At 46.8% G+C, this 18,717-nt stretch overlaps 1 protein-coding gene across 2 annotated transcripts in view; it reads right to left on the minus strand.

Annotated features, from left to right (window-relative positions):
• The window catches only part of LOC127907673 (uncharacterized), a 308,290-nt gene extending 292,388 nt beyond the window's left edge, over positions 1–15,902 (minus strand). For both annotated transcript variants that reach the window (XM_052464202.1, XM_052464203.1), the window contains exon 1: positions 15,371–15,902. In XM_052464202.1, the coding sequence (XP_052320162.1) occupies positions 15,371–15,655 (285 nt within the window). In that variant the 5' untranslated portion in view covers positions 15,656–15,902. The remainder of the gene's footprint in view (positions 1–15,370) is intronic.
• Between the last annotated feature and the right edge of the window lie 2,815 nt (positions 15,903–18,717).

The following is an 18,717-nucleotide window of genomic DNA, read 5'->3' on the forward strand; positions in this document are numbered from 1 at the left end:
ACAGTCTTTATAAATTGTTTCAGGCTTGTATTCTGAAATATGAGGGAGTAAGACCAGTCTGAATGACTGGACCCTAAAGTGTCACAAAGCTTTTTCATGCGCGCCCAAGAGAGTGCCTTTCTTGTTTACCTTTTATATTGAGAAGTTATTGTCCGGTTGAAATATTATCAATTATTTAGGCTAAAAACAACCTGAGGATGGAATATAAACATCATTTCACATGTTTCTATGAACTTTATGGATACGATTTGGATTTTTTTTTTGTCTGCCTGTTGTGACCACATTTGAGCCTGTGGATTACTGAAGAAAATGCGCAAACAAAATTGAGGTTTTTGGATATAAAGAGAGACTTAATCGAACAAAATGAACATTTATTGAGTAAATGAATGTCTTATGAGTGCAACCATATGAAGATCATCAAAGGTAAGTGATTAATTGTATCTCTATTTCTGACTTGTGTAACTCTACTTGGCTGGTTACTGTTTTTAATGATTTGTCTGCTGGGCGATGTTCTCAAATAATCGCATGGTATGCTTTCACCGTAAAGCCTTTTTGAAATCTGATACCGTGGTTGGATTCACAAGAAGTTAATGTTTAATTTATTAACGCTACCAATACCTGTAGCGGGATAATTTTAGTCTGGAACCGCTGAATAGCATAGCGCAACAGTCAAATAATATTACTAGAAAATATTCATATTCATGAAATCACATGTGCAATATTTTGAAACACAGCCTTTTGTTAATCACCCTGTCGTCTCAGATTTTGAAATTATGCTTTACAGCGAAAGCAATCCAAGCGTTTGTGTAAGTTTATCGATAGCCTAGCATAGCATTATGTATACATTATGTACACTCAGGAAGCTTGATCACGAAAATCAGAAAAGCAATCAAATTAACCGTTTACCTTTGATGATCTTTGGATGTTTTCACTCACGAGACTCCCAGTTACATAGCACATGTTCCTATTGTTCCGAAAATATTATTGTTATACCCAAAATATTGAACCTGGGTTCGATTCAAGGCTGTATCACAACCGTCTAGTGATTGGGAGTCATAGCGCGGCGCACAATTGGCCCAGCTTCGTTCGGATTAGGGTTTGGCCGGGATAGGCTGTCATTGTAAATAAGAACTTGTTCTTAACTGACGTGCCTAGTTCAATAAAATATACAGTGGGGCAAAAAAGTATTTAGTCATCTGTAACGGCGTTCGTCTGTCGAAAGAGAGTCGGACCAAAATGCGGCGTGGTGGTTACTCATGTTCTTTAATGAAAAAAAACAACGATACATGACATAACAATAAATACCAAAACAACAAACGAAACGCGAAAACCTATACAGCCTATCTTGTGAACACAAACACAAACACAGGAACAATCACCCACGAAAACACTCACAGAATATGGCTGCCTAAATATGGCTCCCAATCAGAGACAACGATAATCACCTGACTCTGATTGAGAACCGCCTCAGGCAGCCATAGACTAATTAGACACCCCACAAAACCCCAAGACAAAAAACACACCACAATAACCCATGTCACACCCTGGCCTGACCAAATAAATAAAGAAAACACAAAATACTAAGACCAAGGCGTGACAGAACCCCCTAAGGTGTGGACTCCCGGACGCACCTCAAAACCATAGGGAGGGTCTGGGTGGGCGTCGGTCCATGGTGGCGGCTCCGGCTCGGGACGTGGACCCCACTCCATTAATGTCATTGTTCCTCCCCCTCGCGTCCTGGGATAATCCACCCTCGCCGCCGACCATGGCCTAATAGTCCTCACCCAGAACCCCACTGGACTGAGGGGCAGCTCATGACTGAGGGGCAGCTCGGGACTGAGGAGCAGCTCGGGACTGAGGGGCAGCTCGGGACTGAGGGGCAGCTCGGGACTGAGTCAGCTCGGGACTGAGGGGTAGCTCGGGACTGAGGGGTAGCTCGGGACTGAGGGGAAGCTCGGGACTGAGGGGCAGCTCAGCACTGAGGGGAAGCCCAGCACTGAGGGAAAGCCCAGCACTGAGGGAAAGCCCAGCACTGAGAGGAAGCTCAGAACTGAGAGGAAGCTCAGGCAGGTAGTTGGCTCTTGCAGATCCTGGCTGGCTGGCGGATCTGGAAGAGTCTGGTTGACTAGCAGATCTGGAAGAGTCTGGTTGACTGGCAGATCTGGAAGAGTCTGGTTGACTGGCAGATCTGGAGGAGTCTGGTTGACTGGCAGATCTGGAAGAGTGTGGCTGACTGGCAGATCTGGAAGAGTCTGGCTGACTGGCGGATCTAGCTGCTCTGGCTGCTCCATGCATACTGGCAGCTCTGGCTGCTCCATGCAGACTGGCAGCTCTGGCTGCTCTATGCAGACTGACAGCTCTGGCTGCTCTATGCAGACTGGCAGCTCCATGCAGACTGGCAGCTCTATGCAGACTGGCAGCTCTGGCTGCTCCATGCAACCTGGCAGCTCTGGCTGCTCCATGCAGACTGGCAGCTCTGGCTGCTCCATGCAGACTGGCTGCTCTGGCTGCTCTATGCAGGCTGACAGCTCTGGCTGCTCCATGCAGACTGACAGCTCTGGCTGCTCTATGCAGACTGGCAGCTCTGGCTGCTCCCTGCAGACTGACAGCTCTGGCTGCTCCATGCAGGCTGACAGCTCAGGCTGCTCCATGCAGGCTGGCAGCTCTGGCTGCGCTGAACAGGCAGGAGACTTCAGCAGCGCTGTAGAGGAGGAAGGCTCTGGCAGCGCTGAACATGCGGGAGACTCCGGCAGCGCAGGAGAGGAGGAAAGCTCTGGCTGCGCTAAACAGACGGGAGACTCCGGCAGCACAGGAGAGGAGGAAAGCGCTGGCTGCGCTGAACAGGCGGGAGGCTCCGGCAGCACTAAACAGGTGGGAGTCTCCGACAGCACTGAAGAGGAGATAGGCTCTGGCTGCACTGAACAGGCGAGGCGCACTGAAGGCCTGGTGCGTGGTGCTGGAACTGGTGGTACTGGACCGAGGACACGCACAGGAAGCCTGGTGCGGGGAGCTTCCACCGGAGGACTGGTGTGTAAAGGTGGCACAGGATGGACCGGACCGTGAAGGTGTACTGGAGAGCCAGAGAGCAGGGCTGGCACAGGACGTGCAAGGCTAGGTAGGTCCACAGGAGGCCTAGTGCGTGAGGCTGGCACAATTTTCACCAGCCGACTAACATGCACCTCAGGACGAGTATGGAGCGCTGACCCAGGTGCCATCAAATCCCCGACACGCTCCGTCGGACGAATATCGTACCTAAAGCACCATACTAGCAACTCCCTCATTACTCTCTCCTCCACTTTCCCCATTAACTCCTCCACAGTCTCTGCTTCGCTCACCCCTAACACCGGCTCTGGTTCTGGTCTCCTCCTTGGCTCCTCACGATAGACAGGGAGAGTTGGCTCAGGTCTGACTCCTGACTCTACCACACTCTCCCTGAGCCCCCCCCCCAATACATTTTTGGGGCTGACTCTCTGGCTTTCTTTTGCGCCGTCGTGCTTGTTTCTCCAACTCCATTCTCCTATAACCCTCTTCGCACTGCTCCAGCGAATCCCAGGCGGGCTCCGGTACTCTCCCTGGGTCGACCGCCCACCTGTCTATTTCCTCCCAAGTCGTGTAGTCCCGATATTGTTGCTCCTGTTGCTGCTGTTGCTTTTCCTCATACCAGCGCCTCTCAGCTCTCGCCGCCTCCAGTTCTTCTTTGGGGCGGCGATATTCTCCAGGCTGATCCCAGGGTCCTTCTCCGAACAATTCATCCTCCCATGTCCGTTCCTCCTTTCGCTGCACCTTAGTGCGGCCACACTCCCCTGGTTTAGCCCAGGGTCCTCTCCCGTCGAGGATTTCCTCCCATGTCCAAAAATTCTTGTCGCTCTGCTCCTGCTGCCGCTGTTGCCTGTTACCACGTTGCTTGGTCCATTTGTGGTGGGTGATTCTGTAACGGCGTTCGTCTGTCGAAATAGAGTCGGACCAAAATGCGGTGTGGTGGTTACTCATGTTCTTTAATGAAAAGAAAACAACGATACATGAAATAACAATAAATACCAAAACAACAAACGAAACGCGAAAACCTATACAGCCTATCTTGTGAACACAAACACAAAGACAGGAACAATCACCCACGAAAACACTCACAGAATATGGCTGCCTAAATATGGCTCCCAATCAGAGACAACGATAATCACCTGACTCTGATTGAGAACCGCCTCAGGCAGCCATAGACTAATTAGACACCCCACAAAACCCCAAGACAAAAAACACACCACAGTAACCCATGTCACACCCTGGCCTGACCAAATAAATAAAGAAAACACAAAATACTAAGACAAAGGCGTGACATTAGCCACCAATTGTGCAAGTTCTACCATTTAAAAAGAGAGGGGCCTGTAATTTTCATCATAGGTACACTTCAACTATGAGACAAATTGAGAAAAAAAATCCAGAAAATCACATTGTAGGATTTTTTATGAATTTATTTGCAAATGATGGTGGAAAATAATTATTTGGTCAATAACAAAAGTTTATCTCAATACTTTGTTATATACTCTTTGTTGGCAATGACAAGAGGTCAAACGTTTTCTGTAAGTCTTCACAAGGTTTTCACACACTGTTTCTGGTATTTTGGGCCATTCCCCCATGCATATCTCCTCTAGAGCAGTGATGTTTTGGGGCTGTTGCTGGGCAACACGGACTTTCAACTCCCTCCAAAGATTTTCTATGGGGTTGAGATCTGGAGACTGGCTCGGCCACTCCAGGACCTTGAAATGCTGCCCGGGCGGTGTGTTTGGGATCATTGTCATGCTGAAAGACCCAGCCACGTTTCATCTTCAATGCCCTTGCTGATGGAAGGAGGTTTTCACTCAAAATCTCACGATACATGGCCCCATTCATTCTTTCCTTTACACGGATCAGTCGTCCTGGTCCCTTTGCAGAAAAACAGCCCCAAAGCATGATGTTTCCACCCCCATGCTTCACAGTAGGTATGGTGTTCTTTGGATGCAACTCAGCATTCTTTGTCCTCCAAACACGAAGAGTTGAGGTTTTACCAAAAAGTTATATTTTGGTTTCATTTGACCATATGACATTCTCCAAATCTTCTTTTGGATCATCCAAATGCTCTCTAGCAAACTTCAGACGGGCCTGGACATGTACTGGCTTAAGCAGGGGGACACGTCTGGCACTGCAGGATTTGAGTCCCTGGCGGTGTAGTGTGTTACTGATGGTAGGCTTTGTTACTTTGGTCCCAGCTCTCTGCAGGTCATTTTTGCTCACTGTTCTTGTGATCATTTTGACCCCACAGGGTGAGATCTTGCATGGAGCCCTAGATCGAGGGAGATTATCAATGGTCTTGTATGTCTTCCATTTCCTAATAATTGCTCCCACAGTTGATTTCTTCAAACCAAGCTGCTAACCTATTACAGATGCAGTCTTCCCAGCCTGGTGCAGGTCTACAATTTTGTTTCTGGTGTCCTTTGACAGCTCTTTGGTCTTGGCCATAGTGGAGTTTGGAGAGTGACTGTTTGAGGTTGTGGACAGGTGTCTTTTATACTGACAGAGGAGCCTCTTAAAGAAGAAGTTACAGGTCTGTGAGAGCCAGAAATCTTGCTTGTTTGTAGGTGACCAAATACTTATTTTCCACCATAATTTGCAAATAAATTCATTAAAAATCCTACAATGTTGTTTTCTGGATTTTTTCCCCTCATTTTGTCTGTCATAGTTGACATACAGGCCTCTCTCATCTTTTTAAGTGGGAGAACTTGCACAATTGGTGGCTGACTAAATACTTGTTTTGCCCCACTGTACATGTTACTCAAATTTAGTTCCCCATTTCTCTCCAGCATCTTATTCAACTTAAAAGCAGCTTGTTCTTGTTCAGTGGGAACAACCTTCCTTCTTCACACATACCCCAGAACTACAGTACACCACACTCACAACACCCAGTGGTGTAAAGTACTTAAGTAGAAATACTACTTATATTTTTGACAACTTATACTTTTACTTCACTTACATTCCTAAAGAAAATGATGTACTTTTTACTCCGTACAATATACCTGAAACCCAAAAGTACTTGTTACATTTTTGAATGCTTAGCAGGACAGGGAAGTAGTCAAATTCACACACTTATCAAGAGAACATCCTTGGTTATCCCTACTGATCTGGCGGACTCATTAAACAAATGCTTAGTTTGTAAATTATGTCTGAGTGTTGCAGCGTGCCCCTGGCTATCTGTAAATACATTTTTTAAAAACAAGAAAATGGTGCCTGCCGTCTGGCTTGCTTAATATATGGAATTTGAAATGATTTTGAGTTTAACTTTTGATACTGAAGTATATTTTAGCTTGTACATTTACTTTGATACTCAAGTATATTTAAAACCAAATCATTTTGGACTTTTACTCAAGTAGGATTTCACTGGGTGACTTTCTCTTTTACATGAGTCATTGTCTTTTAATCCTATCTTTACTTTCACTCAAGCATGACATTTGGGTATTTATTCCACCACTGACAACACCGTTTTTTGTTTTCAGCTCATTTAAACGTAATTGGGGTCAATGAAAACTCTGAATTATTGTGTTCATGTTTCAGCGTTGATCTGTGAACAATACAGTAGTAGCAACCTGCCGGTACATGTATGTGATTATTCACAAAGCCAAAGGCCATGGTAAAATATGCAAGGTTGCTAGATCCTGCTCTTGTTCTTTTTGATGTTGAATTCCTGTTGTTTCCGAGTGATGTGTGATGGAGAACACACGAACGGAGAACGGACGTACAACAAATGTATATACTCTTGGAGATTTGCATAGCATGCAACATTTAAAATTCTGCAATATTTTACCCAGAATTCTGTGTAAGCATAATTCTAGCTCCGGACTATAGATTATTTTTAAATTGCAGTATCCTGTACCAATTTTACCATGCTCATTCCCTGAAGCACTGGATTAGATAAATATATACCCAACCACTTGACAGTCAAGAGGGACAGTACTTCAGGTCTCAGGAAGGTGACGCCACTGCGCGATGACAACGGGCTTCAGCATCTGGCCTTCTATTCTGAAGGCTGTTTTAAAGGCTGCTCATCTCTTTCACAAGGACCAGACCTGCGTCACTCAACAGCCCTGCGAGCCTCATATGATATCGACGTGTGTACAGTCTGGCACACATGCTAATAACTGGTTGTGTGTGTGTGTGTGTGTGTGTGTGTGTGTGTGTGTGTGTGTGTGTGTGTGTGTGTGTGTGTGTGTGTGTGTGTGTGTGTGTGTGTGTGTGTGTGTGTGTGTGTACGTGTGTGTGGATATCTTCCCTCCCGTGTGCCTGCGTGTGTGTTTGTGAGTCGCCAAGCCAAATTAGATTTGGTTAGCCGAGGCAAGGAGGGGAAGAGACGCATGGAGGAATTTCCAGCACACTGAAAAAAGTGTTTACCCACAAATAGTTTACCCACCAAGAGCAGATTCATCAAGTAGCGTAAGGGATGAAATATGTTTTTCTCCTCGCTCCCCCCTTTTCCCTCTCCTCCGGAGGAGAGGGATTGAATAAAAGATGAGGGGATGGTAATCCTCAGGCTTAGGAGGGTTTATACCTTTCGACACTCCTGCAACCCTGATGTAAGAGAGCGATAGGGTCTCTATTGAAAAACCTGTCACTGATCCTATCACCGACAGGAGCTGGGGATGGGATGGGTTGAGCTTATAGTGACGCTAATGAAAAAGCAACTACACCGGCAGGGGCTAAAGTTATTCACGGACACTTATCGGCACATATCTGGGCACATACATCTGCACATATCGCACGCACGCACACACACACGCAGCATTGCACACTAAGCACACATACTGTACAGACACACGCACAGTTCTACACACAGCCTGTCCCTCAGCCCACTCAAACTCCGACTGATGGCCCAATGGGAGGCGATTAGACGTGTCTGTTTCTTTTGATCATCCAGTGAGGCGCCAGAGATATTAGATGGCTATTTCCCAGAAACTGAAATCCTCTCCACCCTCTCTAATCCCCTGATGGCATTTCTGTAACTCACAGAATGGGACTGGGTTGGTATTGTGTTTCTGTTTTCCCCCACGGTGATCAATAAAGTATTTATCTGTCCATATATCATCTCTGTCACTGAGGATAGACCCAAAGCTCTATCACCACAGGGATGGCAATACCCGTCTGAGCCCCAAGAGACAGCGAGACCCCACCCCCCCATCAACCGCCGAGCATCAGCCATTTTAGAAATGGCCTATTATGCTATGTTAGAGAGAGAGGGAGGGAGTGTATGTGTGTGCTCCCCTGTAAACTGTCCTTGATCTCCGCACACACACTTGTTGGGGTGTGTCTGTGTGTGTGTGTGTGTGTGTGTGTGTGTGTGTGTGTGTGTGTGTGTGTGTGTGTGTGTGTGTGTGTGTGTGTGTGTGTGTGTGTGTGTGTGTGTGTGTGTGTGTGTGTGTGTGTGGTTGTGTGTGTGTGTAGATGTGTGTGGGCATGTGTGCGTGCGTGTGTGTGTTCCTCTGGTGTAAACTCTTTCCCTTTTCCATTTGTTAGCATGAATTATAGATCATTGTTGCCATGGGATCAGAGAGGAGGGGTTCTCAGGGGGTAAAAACTCTACTCATATACCGGAGCCCACCCCCCCCTCTTTCCTCAAGCCAATGGTATACCAACTGTTGGTTAGCCGTGGTTGGTGGTGTGCTGTTGGGCTGCTTACAGCATACCCTCCTATCGACTGCCATCCCTTAAACGGTGAGGCTTTGACATGGGCTTGCCTGCAGTGTTGTGCTGCCTCATAACCACAAGTGGTCCGATAGCTAGCTGGGAATTGATCACAGAAGAAGGAGCCTTGGAGTAATTCTCCATGAGGGGGGTTTGAAAGAGTAGATGCTCTGATCTCCATTCACGCTCCACCACTTCTCTCCTTTTCTCCCTCCGGGGATCCCCCTTCTCTTTAGTCTCTCAGGCGTTCACTCATTCGTTCATCGGTTCCTTCGTTCACTGCGTTCTCTTTGTAGATCTCTCTCGGAGGAGGACGAGGGCAGGAGTGGGTTTTCATTACCCAGCAAATCAATCTCCATCAGGGCGTCCTCTCTCTACACACCTGCGCGCACACACACACACACACACGCACGCGCACACACACACACACACAGATCACACACACACACACAGACACACAAACACAGTTATACACACACAGATCACACACACAGACACTTCTTCTCCTGGTTGGATCTATTAGCGTTAATGCGGTTATCGTGTTAGTGGGTGCTGAGAAGCTGCATATAGCAAGGTGTAGAGCTCCATTCCCCTGGCTGACACCACAGGGCTCGGCGCTGAAAGGGACAGATTTATGGACCTGCAGGTGGAAGAATGCAAAGCAGGGGCAGGGAAACACACACACACACACACATACAGACGCACACACCTCGGTGGAAGGCTACGCTGAATCTTAATGCTAAGGATATGCAGTACAGGGGACGGTTTGTTATACACCCCCCCACTTCTCTGTGCCTGCAGCCTAGGTAATAGAAGGGTGTGTAAAGGTGAAAGAGTATGTACAGGGCCTTACCGAAAGTATTTGCACGCCTTGACTTGTTTAAATATTTTGTTGTGTTACAATGTGGTATTAAACACAAAAGCCTCTAAAATGTATATAACATTTATGAAAAATAAAACACTAATATACATATCTTGATTAGATAAGTATTCAACCCCCTGAGTCAATGTATGTTAGAATCACCTTTAGCAGTGATTACAGTGAGTCTTTCTGGGTAAGTCTCCGCTTTGCACACCTGGATTGTACAATGTTTGCACACTATTATTGAAAAAAAATTCAGGCTCTGTCAAGTTGGTTGTTGATCATTGCTAGAAAGTCATTTTTAAGTCTTGCCATAGATTTTCATGCCGATTTAAGTCACAACTGTAACTAGGCCACTCAGAAACATTCAATGTTGTCTCGGTAACAACTCAAGTGTATATTTGGCCTTGTGTTTTAGGTGATTGTCCTGCTGAAAGGTGAATTTGTCTCCCAGTGTCGTTAGAAAGCAGACTGAACAAGGTTTTCCTCTAGGATTTTGCTGGTGCTTAGCTCTATTCAATTTATTTTTATCATACAAAACTCGCTAGTCCTTGCCGATGCCAAGCATACCCATAACATGATGCAGCCACCGCCATGCTTGGAAATATGAAGAGTGGGATTCAGTGATGTGTTGTGTTGGATTTGCCCCAAACATAATGCTTTTTATTCAGGACATAAAGTAATTTTTTTGGGGCATTTTGCCACATATTTTTTCAGTTTTACTTTAGTGCCTTATTGCAAACAATTATTGCAAACCGGATGCATGTTTTGGAATAGTTTTATTCCGTGCAGGTTTCTTTCTTTGCACTCTGTCCATTAGGTTAGTATTGTAGAGTAACTACAAAGTCGTTTATCCATCCTCAGTGTTCTGCTATCACACGGTGAAATCCCTGAGTGGTTTCCTTCCTCTAACTGATTTAGGAAGGACGCCTGTATCTTTATAGTGACTGGGTGTATTGATACACCATCCAAAGTGGAATTAATAACTTCACATATTCAATGTCTGTTTTTTATTTAAAAAATACCCATCTACCAATAGGTGCCCTTCTTTGTGAGGCATTGGGAAACCTTGCAGGTCTTTGTGGTTGAATCTGTGTTTCAAATGCACTGCTCGGCTGAGGGACATTACAGATAATTGTATGTGTGGAGTAGAGAGATGAGGTAGTCTTTCAAAACTCATGACCTGTGAAGCACATTTTTACTCCTGAAATTATTTTTGCCATAACAAAAGGTTTGAATACTTATTGACTCAAGACTTTTCATCTTTTCATTTGTAATTCATTTGGAAAGGTTTTGAAAAACACAATTCCACTTTGACAATACAGGGTATTGTAGGTAGGCCAGCAACACAAAAACTCAATTGAATCCATTATAAATTCAAGTTGAAACACACCGAAACGTGGAAAAAGTCAAAGGTCTGAACACTTTCTGAAGGCATGCTTTGGGTGAGTGGAAATGTCTTAGTGAGCAACTATATATGCATGTCCAATTTACACATAGTGGAAACACTTCACTACCCTACCTAGTCATTATTGACACCACCTGGAATTGGAGAAAGAAAATAGGATTTTGCACCAATGAGAGATTTTGTGAATTCATTCAGTCTATGATCTAGATAACAAAGGCTGAAGTGAAGTGTTATGTGTGTGCATGCGGGATTTTGTGTTACCAAAATGCATGAGTTTGTGTGCGGAAGAGAACAGATTTGCATGTATTTCTGACACACACACACACACACACACACACACACACACACACACACACACACACACACACACACACACACACACACACACACACACACACACACACACACACACACACACACACACACAACCTCTCTGCATGTGAAGTGTGAGTTGTGTTCTCTGTTGAATGTGTCTATAAGGAGAGGAAAATCAGCAGGCCATCCACAGTTTACCCCTGAGAGAGCCTTTGGTTTAGCATTTAGATTGTGCTGATCAGGGAGGAGTGGTGTGTGTGTGTTGGTTTTGTTGTGTGTGTGTGTGTGTGTTTGTGTGCTGATCCATGTTTAATAGCTCTTGATGGAGACTACAGCCTTGGGCTTGGAGTTGACGTTGAGACTTGGTTAAGTAGTGAGCCGGGGTCACACGTAGTGACACATTAATGTTTTAGAGAGACCCCACCCCCTCTAGCAGCTATAGACTACAACAAAGCCACAACCATTTCATCTCACTCCGAACACCTCCAAACAGCACCATTTCCAAATACACCTACTACAAAACAAAAAGAGGACTCAGAAATTAAATCCACAAGTTGTTCCTAGTAAAGCGTGGCAAATCAAGGGTGGTGGGTGTTTTTACCTTCTACTTGATGTGAATGAAACATATTTCTGAACACAGGGCGCTCGCTGAATGATTCATGAACGTGCCAGAGACACACAGCCAGTCACATTCTGTTCGACTGAAGGATTTGAAATAGCTAAATGTATGTAGGCCTATGCGTTATGTGACGGACGCACAACACTATTCGTCTGTAATGTAGAAACGGTGACATAGAAACTGCTATGTCAAACTGTTATATCAAACCGTTATATCAATATTCAACCAGAGAGACGTGTAAGATCAGAAGGATAGGTCTTCAGTTGATATTTAATCAGAAGGAGCCATTTCAAAATAATGTCCTTTTCTATGTGGATTGTGCTGCTATAGGTTTGTGTATTTACCTATTGTAGTCTAAGGACTGTTTTATTCTGAATATCACACCGGAAGTAAAGTTATTCTGTTCTATGTCATTTAATTCTATTATATTGCTGTGTGTGTGTTTGTGGAGGGGGAGGCGGGTATGTGATTGGTTCGTTGTATGGCTGGCGTATTATTGGTTCTCCTCTCGAGTTCAACTAGAGTTCACAATCTCCCCCACACCACTTACCTTCTACAAGAGTGTGTGTTTGTTCCCTGCTGATGTCTCTGTGCGTGTGTGTGCATGTGTGTGTGTGTGTTCACTGCCTCCTGACCCCACGAAGTGTTATGTCTGTATTTGTCTGTACGTTCAATGTTACTTACAATTGTGTGTCTGTTTGTGTGCATGTGTGTGTCTTCACAGTGTGTGTGGCTGATGCCCAAAGGGTATATTCTGTCTTTCTGTTGCCCATCCAAAACCTTTTATATAACCATTCCAGTCATCATGACACAACTGGGGCTAAAATATTTACATTTACCTTGCAAACTACAATGTATTGAATTCTATCAAATGTCAGCTATTCTGGTGTAGTATGTGTGTGGTGTGGAAATGGTGCCTGGCAGACCTGTGCAGGCTGAGAGATAAGAGATGAGGCTAAAGCATTTAACACACATGGCATTAGTGTGTGTGTGTGTGTGTGTGTGTGTGTGTGTGTGTGTGTGTGTGTGTGTGTGTGTGTGTGTGTGTGTGTGTGTGTGTGTGTGTGTGTGTGTGTGTGTGTGTGTGTGTGTGTGTGTGTGTGTGTGTGTGTGTGTGTGTGTGTGTGTGTGTGTGTGTGTGTGTGTGTGTGTGTGTGTGTGTGTGTGTGTGTGTGTGTGTGTGTGTGTGTGTGTGTGTGAATAATTCAGCTCAGAGGTGAGGTACTGGTCATGGCATCCCAGAGGATCACAGTGCCGAGACTGCCAGAGAGAAAGAATCAGAGGTAGGACACACACACACACACTCACTCACACACAGCCACACATACACACACGGACACACACAGAGCCTGTCTGGCGCGAGGCAGTTTGTCATGATTTATGCGATGCCACCGTGCAAGCAGCGGCTCTAACTGCATTTGACAGTCTGTCCCCAGCCTCGCCAACCAGCAGTAATACAACAAATGAGCTGCTTCATATCAATGTCTTCATCATCACAAACAAACATGCTGTCATTGATTTGGTCTCTTTTCTCTTGAGTGAGAGGCTTCCCACTCTCTCTGTCTCACACTCCCTCCACATCATCCCATCTCTCATTTTTCCTGACTGTCTGTCGGCCTCTTCCCTTACTCCTCCCTTGACTACCTATTTTCTCTCTCTTTCTCTCTCTCTCCCTGGCGACAGAGACACACTAGCAGGGAAACATTATGACAGGTGAACACAGCTGTCAAGACCTTGTCTCTGGGAATCTCTCTAACCATCATAATGGCGTGTGTGTGTGTGTGTGTGTGTGTGTGTGTGTGTGTGTGTGTGTGTGTGTGTGTGTGTGTGTGTGTGTGTGTGTGTGTGTGTGTGTGTGTGTGTGTGTGTGTGTGTGTGTGTGAGACAGGTATACATCAGGCTACAGAAGAGCCTGATGGTGGGAGGCAGCGACAAATGAGTACCACCCTGCACTCATCCATCCTGGACCAGGCTAGGGAAGGAGGGAGGACAGGTTGCACGGTGTGCACCCAAGCAGAGTTGTGACAAGAATAAGGCACACGCACTGTCACACATGAAATTGGACATATACAGGGAACGAACATACATCCAGAAAGAACAAATAAACACAAAATGAAAAGCTGCAACGTCTTGAGTCAATACGTGTTCAACCCCTTTGTTATATGGCAAAGCCCGCATAAGTCCAGAGAGAAAATTAGCTTTAACACGTCACATAGTAAGTCAACGAGCTCTCACAGTCTCACTTCAGAATTAAACGTTCATCCATGTTTCTCAAGCGTCACATTTCTAAGTACTTCAGGTTAACCTTCCAAACACGTCATCAAGCTCTACTGGACTTCCTGACGGGCCGCCCCCCGGTGGTGAGAGTAGGTAACAACATCCCCACCCCGCTGATCTTCAACACTGGGGCTCCACACGGAGAGGGTCCTGTACTCCCTGTTCACCCACGACTGCGTGGACATGCACGCCTCCAACTCAATCATCAAGTTTTCGGACGACCCTACAGTGGTAGGCTCGATTACCAACAACGACGAGACGGCCTACAGGGAGGAGGTGAGGGCTTCTCGGAGTGTGTTGTCAGGAAAATAACAGTGGAGAGGGTAGTAAGTTTTAAGTTCCTCGGCGTACACATCACATCAGTTGTCAGAGAGGAAGGAAACTGCTCAGGGATTTCACCATGAGGACAATGGTGACTTGAATAATCCACCTAGAGTTGATTGATGCACGTCACACGGTGATGTAGTTTTGAATATTTATTTTATTTGACCTTTATTTAACTAGGCAAGTCAGTTAAGAACAAATTCTTATCTTCAATGACGGCCTAGGAACATTACATTTACATTACATTTAAGTCATTTAGCAGACGCTCTTATCCAGAGCGACTTACAAATTGGTGCATACACCTTATGACATCCAGTGGAACAGCCACTTACAATAGTGCATCTAAATCTTTTTAGGGGGGTGAGAAGGATTACTTACCCTATCCTAGGTATTCCTTGAAGAGGTGGGGTTTCAGGTGTCTCCGGAAGGTGGTGATTGACTCCGCTGTCCTGGCGTCGTGAGGGAGTTTGCTCCACCATTGGGGGGCCAGAGCAGCGAACAGTTTTGACTGGGCTGAGCGGGAACTGTACTTCCTCAGTGGTAGGGAGGCGAGCAGGCCAGAGGTGGATGAACACAGTGCCCTTGTTTGGGTGTAGGGCCTGATCAGAGCCTGGAGGTACTGAGGTGCCGTTCCCCTCACAGCTCCGTAGGCAAGCACCATGGTCTTGTAGCGGATGCGAGCTTCAACTGGAAGCCAGTGGAGAGAGCGGAGGAGCGGGGTGACGTGAGAACTTGGGAAGGTTGAACACCAGACGGGCTGCGGCGTTCTGGATGAGTTGTAGGGTTTAATGGCACAGGCAGGGAGCCCAGCCAACAGCGAGTTGCAGTAATCAAGACGGGAGATGACAAGTGCCTGGATTAGGACCTGCGCCGCTTCCTGGGTGAGGCAGGGTCGTACTCTGCGGATGTTGTAGAGCATGAACCTACAGGAACGGGACACCGCCTTGATGTTAGTTGAGAACGACAGGGTGTTGTCCAGGATCACGCCAAGGTTCTTAGCGCTCTGGGAGGAGGACACAATGGAGTTGTCAACAGTGATGGCGAGATCATGGAACGGGCAGTCCTTCCCCGGAGGAAGAGGAGCTCCGTCTTGCTGAGGTTCAGCTTGAGGTGGTGATCCGTCATCCACACTGATATGTCTGCCAGACATGCAGAGATGCGATTCGCCACCTGGTCATCAGAAGGGGGAAAGGAGAAGATTAATTGTGTGTCGTCTGCATAGCAATGATAGGAGAGACCATGTGAGGTTATGACAGAGCCAAGTGACTTGGTGTATAGCGAGAATAAGAGAGGGCCTAGAACAGAGCCCTGGGGGACACCAGTGGTGAGAGCGCGTGGTGAGGAGACAGATTCTCGCCACGCCACCTGGTAGGAGCGACCTGTCAGGTAGGACGCAATCCAGCGTGGGCCGCGCCGGAGATACCCAACTCGGAGAGGGTGGAGAGGGAGGATCTGATGGTTCACAGTATCGAAGGCAGCCGATAGGTCTAGAAGGATGAGAGCAGAGGAGAGAGAGTTAGCTTTAGCAGTGCGGAGCGCCTCCGTGATACAGAGAAGAGCAGTCTCAGTTGAATGACTAGTCTTGAAACCTGACTGATTTGGATCAAGAAGGTCATTCTGAGAGAGATAGCGGTAGAGCTGGCCAAGGACGGCACGCTCAAGAGTTTTGGAGAGAAAAGAGAGAAGGGATACTGGTCTGTAGTTGTTGACATCGGAGGGATCGAGTGTAGGTTTTTTCAGAAGGGGTGCAACTCTCGCTCTCTTGAAGACGGGAGGGACGTAGCCAGCGGTCAGGGATGAGTTGATGAGCGAGGTGAGGTAAGGGAGAAGGTCTCCGGAAATGGTCTGGAGAAGAGAGAGGATAGGGTCAAGCGGGCAGGTCGTTGGGCGGCCGGCCGTCACAAGACGCAAAGATTTCATCTGGAGAGAGAGGGGAGAAAGAGGTCAGAGCATAGGGTAGGGCAGTGTGAGCAGAACCAGCGAGCGGTGTCGTTTGACTTAGCAAACGAGGATCGGATGTCGTCGACCTTCTTTTCAAAATGGTTCACGAAGTCATCTGCAGAGAGGGGAGGAGGGGGAGGATTCAGGAAGGAGAAGGTGGCAAAGAGCTTCCTAGGGTTAGAGGCAGATGCTTGGAATTTAGAATGGTAGAAAGTGGATTTAGCAGCAGAGACAGAGGAGGAAAATGTAGAGAGGAGGGAGTGAAAGGATGCCAGGTCCGCAGGAGGCGAGTTTTCCTCCATTTCCGCTTCGGCTGCCCGGAGCCCCTGTTCTGTGAGCTCGCAATGAGTCGTCGAGCCACGGAGCGGGAGGGGAGGGACCGAGCCGGCCTGGAGGATAGGGGACATAGAGAGTCAAAGGATGCAGAAAGGGAGGAGAGGAGGGTTGAGGAGGCAGAATCAGGAGATAGGTTGGAGAAAGTTTGAGCAGAGGAAGAGATGATAGGATGGAAGAGGAGAGAGTAGCGGGGGAGAGAGAGCGAAGGTTGGGACGGCGCGATACCATCCGAGTAGGGGCAGTGTGGGAAGTGTTGGATGAGAGCGAGAGGGAAAAGGATACAAGGTAGTGGTCGGAGACTTGGAGGGGAGTTGCAATGAGGTTAGTGGAAGAACAGCATCTAGTAAAGATGAGGTCAAGCATATTGCCTGCCTTGTGAGTAGGGGGGAAGGTGAGAGGGTGAGGTCAAAAGAGGAGAGGAGTGGAAAGAAGGAGGCAGAGAGGGAATGAGTCAAAGGTAGACGTGGGGAGGTTAAAGTCGCCCAGAACTGTGAGAGGTGAGCCGTCCTCAGGAAAGGAGCTTATCAAGGCATCAAGCTCATTGATGAACTCTCCGAGGGAACCTGGAGGCGATAAATGATAAGGATGTTAAGCTTGAAAGGGCTGGTAACTGTGACAGCATGGAATTCAAGGAGGCGATAGACAGATGGGTAAGGGGAGAAAGAGAGAAAGACCACTTGGGAGAGATGAGGATCCCGGTGCCACCACCCCGCTGACCAGAAGCTCTCGGGTGTGCGAGAACACGTGGGCGGACGAGGAGAGAGCAGTAGGAGTAGCAGTGTTATCTGTGGTGATCCATGTTTCTGTCAGTGCCAAGAAGTCAAGGGACTGGAGGGAGGCATAGGCTGAGATGAACTCTGCCTTGTTGGCCGCAGATCGGCAGTTCCAGAGGCTACCGGAGACCTGGAACTCCACGTGGGTCGTACGCGCTGGGACCACCAGATTAGGGTGGCGCGGCCACGCGGTGTGGAGCGTTTGTATGGTCTGTGCAGAGAGGAGAGAACAGGGATAGACAGACACATAGTTGACAGGCTACAGAAAAGGCTACGCTAATGCAAGGAGATTGGAATGACAAGTGGACTACACGTCTCGAATGTTCAGAAAGTTAAGCTTACGTAGCAAGAATCTTATTGACTAAAATGATTAAAATGATACAGTACTGCTGAAGTAGGCTAGCTGGCAGTGGCTGCGTTGTTGACACTACACTAATCAAGTCGTTCCGTTGAGTGTAATAGTTTCTACAGTGCTACTATTCGGGGCTAGCTGGCTAGCTAGCAGTGTTGTTTACGTTACGTTGCGTAAAAGAACGACAATAGCTGGCTAGCTAACCTAGGAAATCGCTCTAGACTACACAATTATCTTTGAAACAAAGACGGCTATGTAGCTAGCTATGTAGCTAGCTACGATCAAACAAATCAAACCGTTGTACTGTAATGAAATGAAATGAAAATGTGATACTACCTGACCGGGTTGTTGAAATCGAATCAGTAGACGTGTGTGTGGTGGCGTTGGCTAGCTGTTAGCTGTTGGCTAGCTAGCAGAGTCTCCTACGTTAAGGACGACAAATAGCTGGCTAGCGAACCTCAGTGAATTAAGATAATCACTCCAAGACTACACACACTAAACTACAATTATCTTGAAACAAAGACAGCTATGTAGCTAGCTAACACTAAACTAATCAAGTCGTTCAGTTGAGTGAATAGCACTACAGTGATGCTAATCTGTGTGCGTTAGCTAGCGTTTGCTAGCTCCTGGGCGAATAGCAGTGAAGGCTACGTTAGGGCGACGAATTAATTATGCAATTATCTCTGATACAAGGACGGCTATGTAGCTAGCTAGCTAAGAAGAATTGCTAAGATTAGACAAATCAACCGTTGTACTATAATGAAATGTAATGAAAAAGTTATACAACCTGCAGAGCGAAGTGGGTTAACT

The sequence above is a fragment of the Oncorhynchus keta genome, chromosome 15 (genome assembly GCF_023373465.1).
Source record: "Oncorhynchus keta strain PuntledgeMale-10-30-2019 chromosome 15, Oket_V2, whole genome shotgun sequence".
Classification (NCBI taxonomy): domain Eukaryota; kingdom Metazoa; phylum Chordata; class Actinopteri; order Salmoniformes; family Salmonidae; genus Oncorhynchus; species Oncorhynchus keta.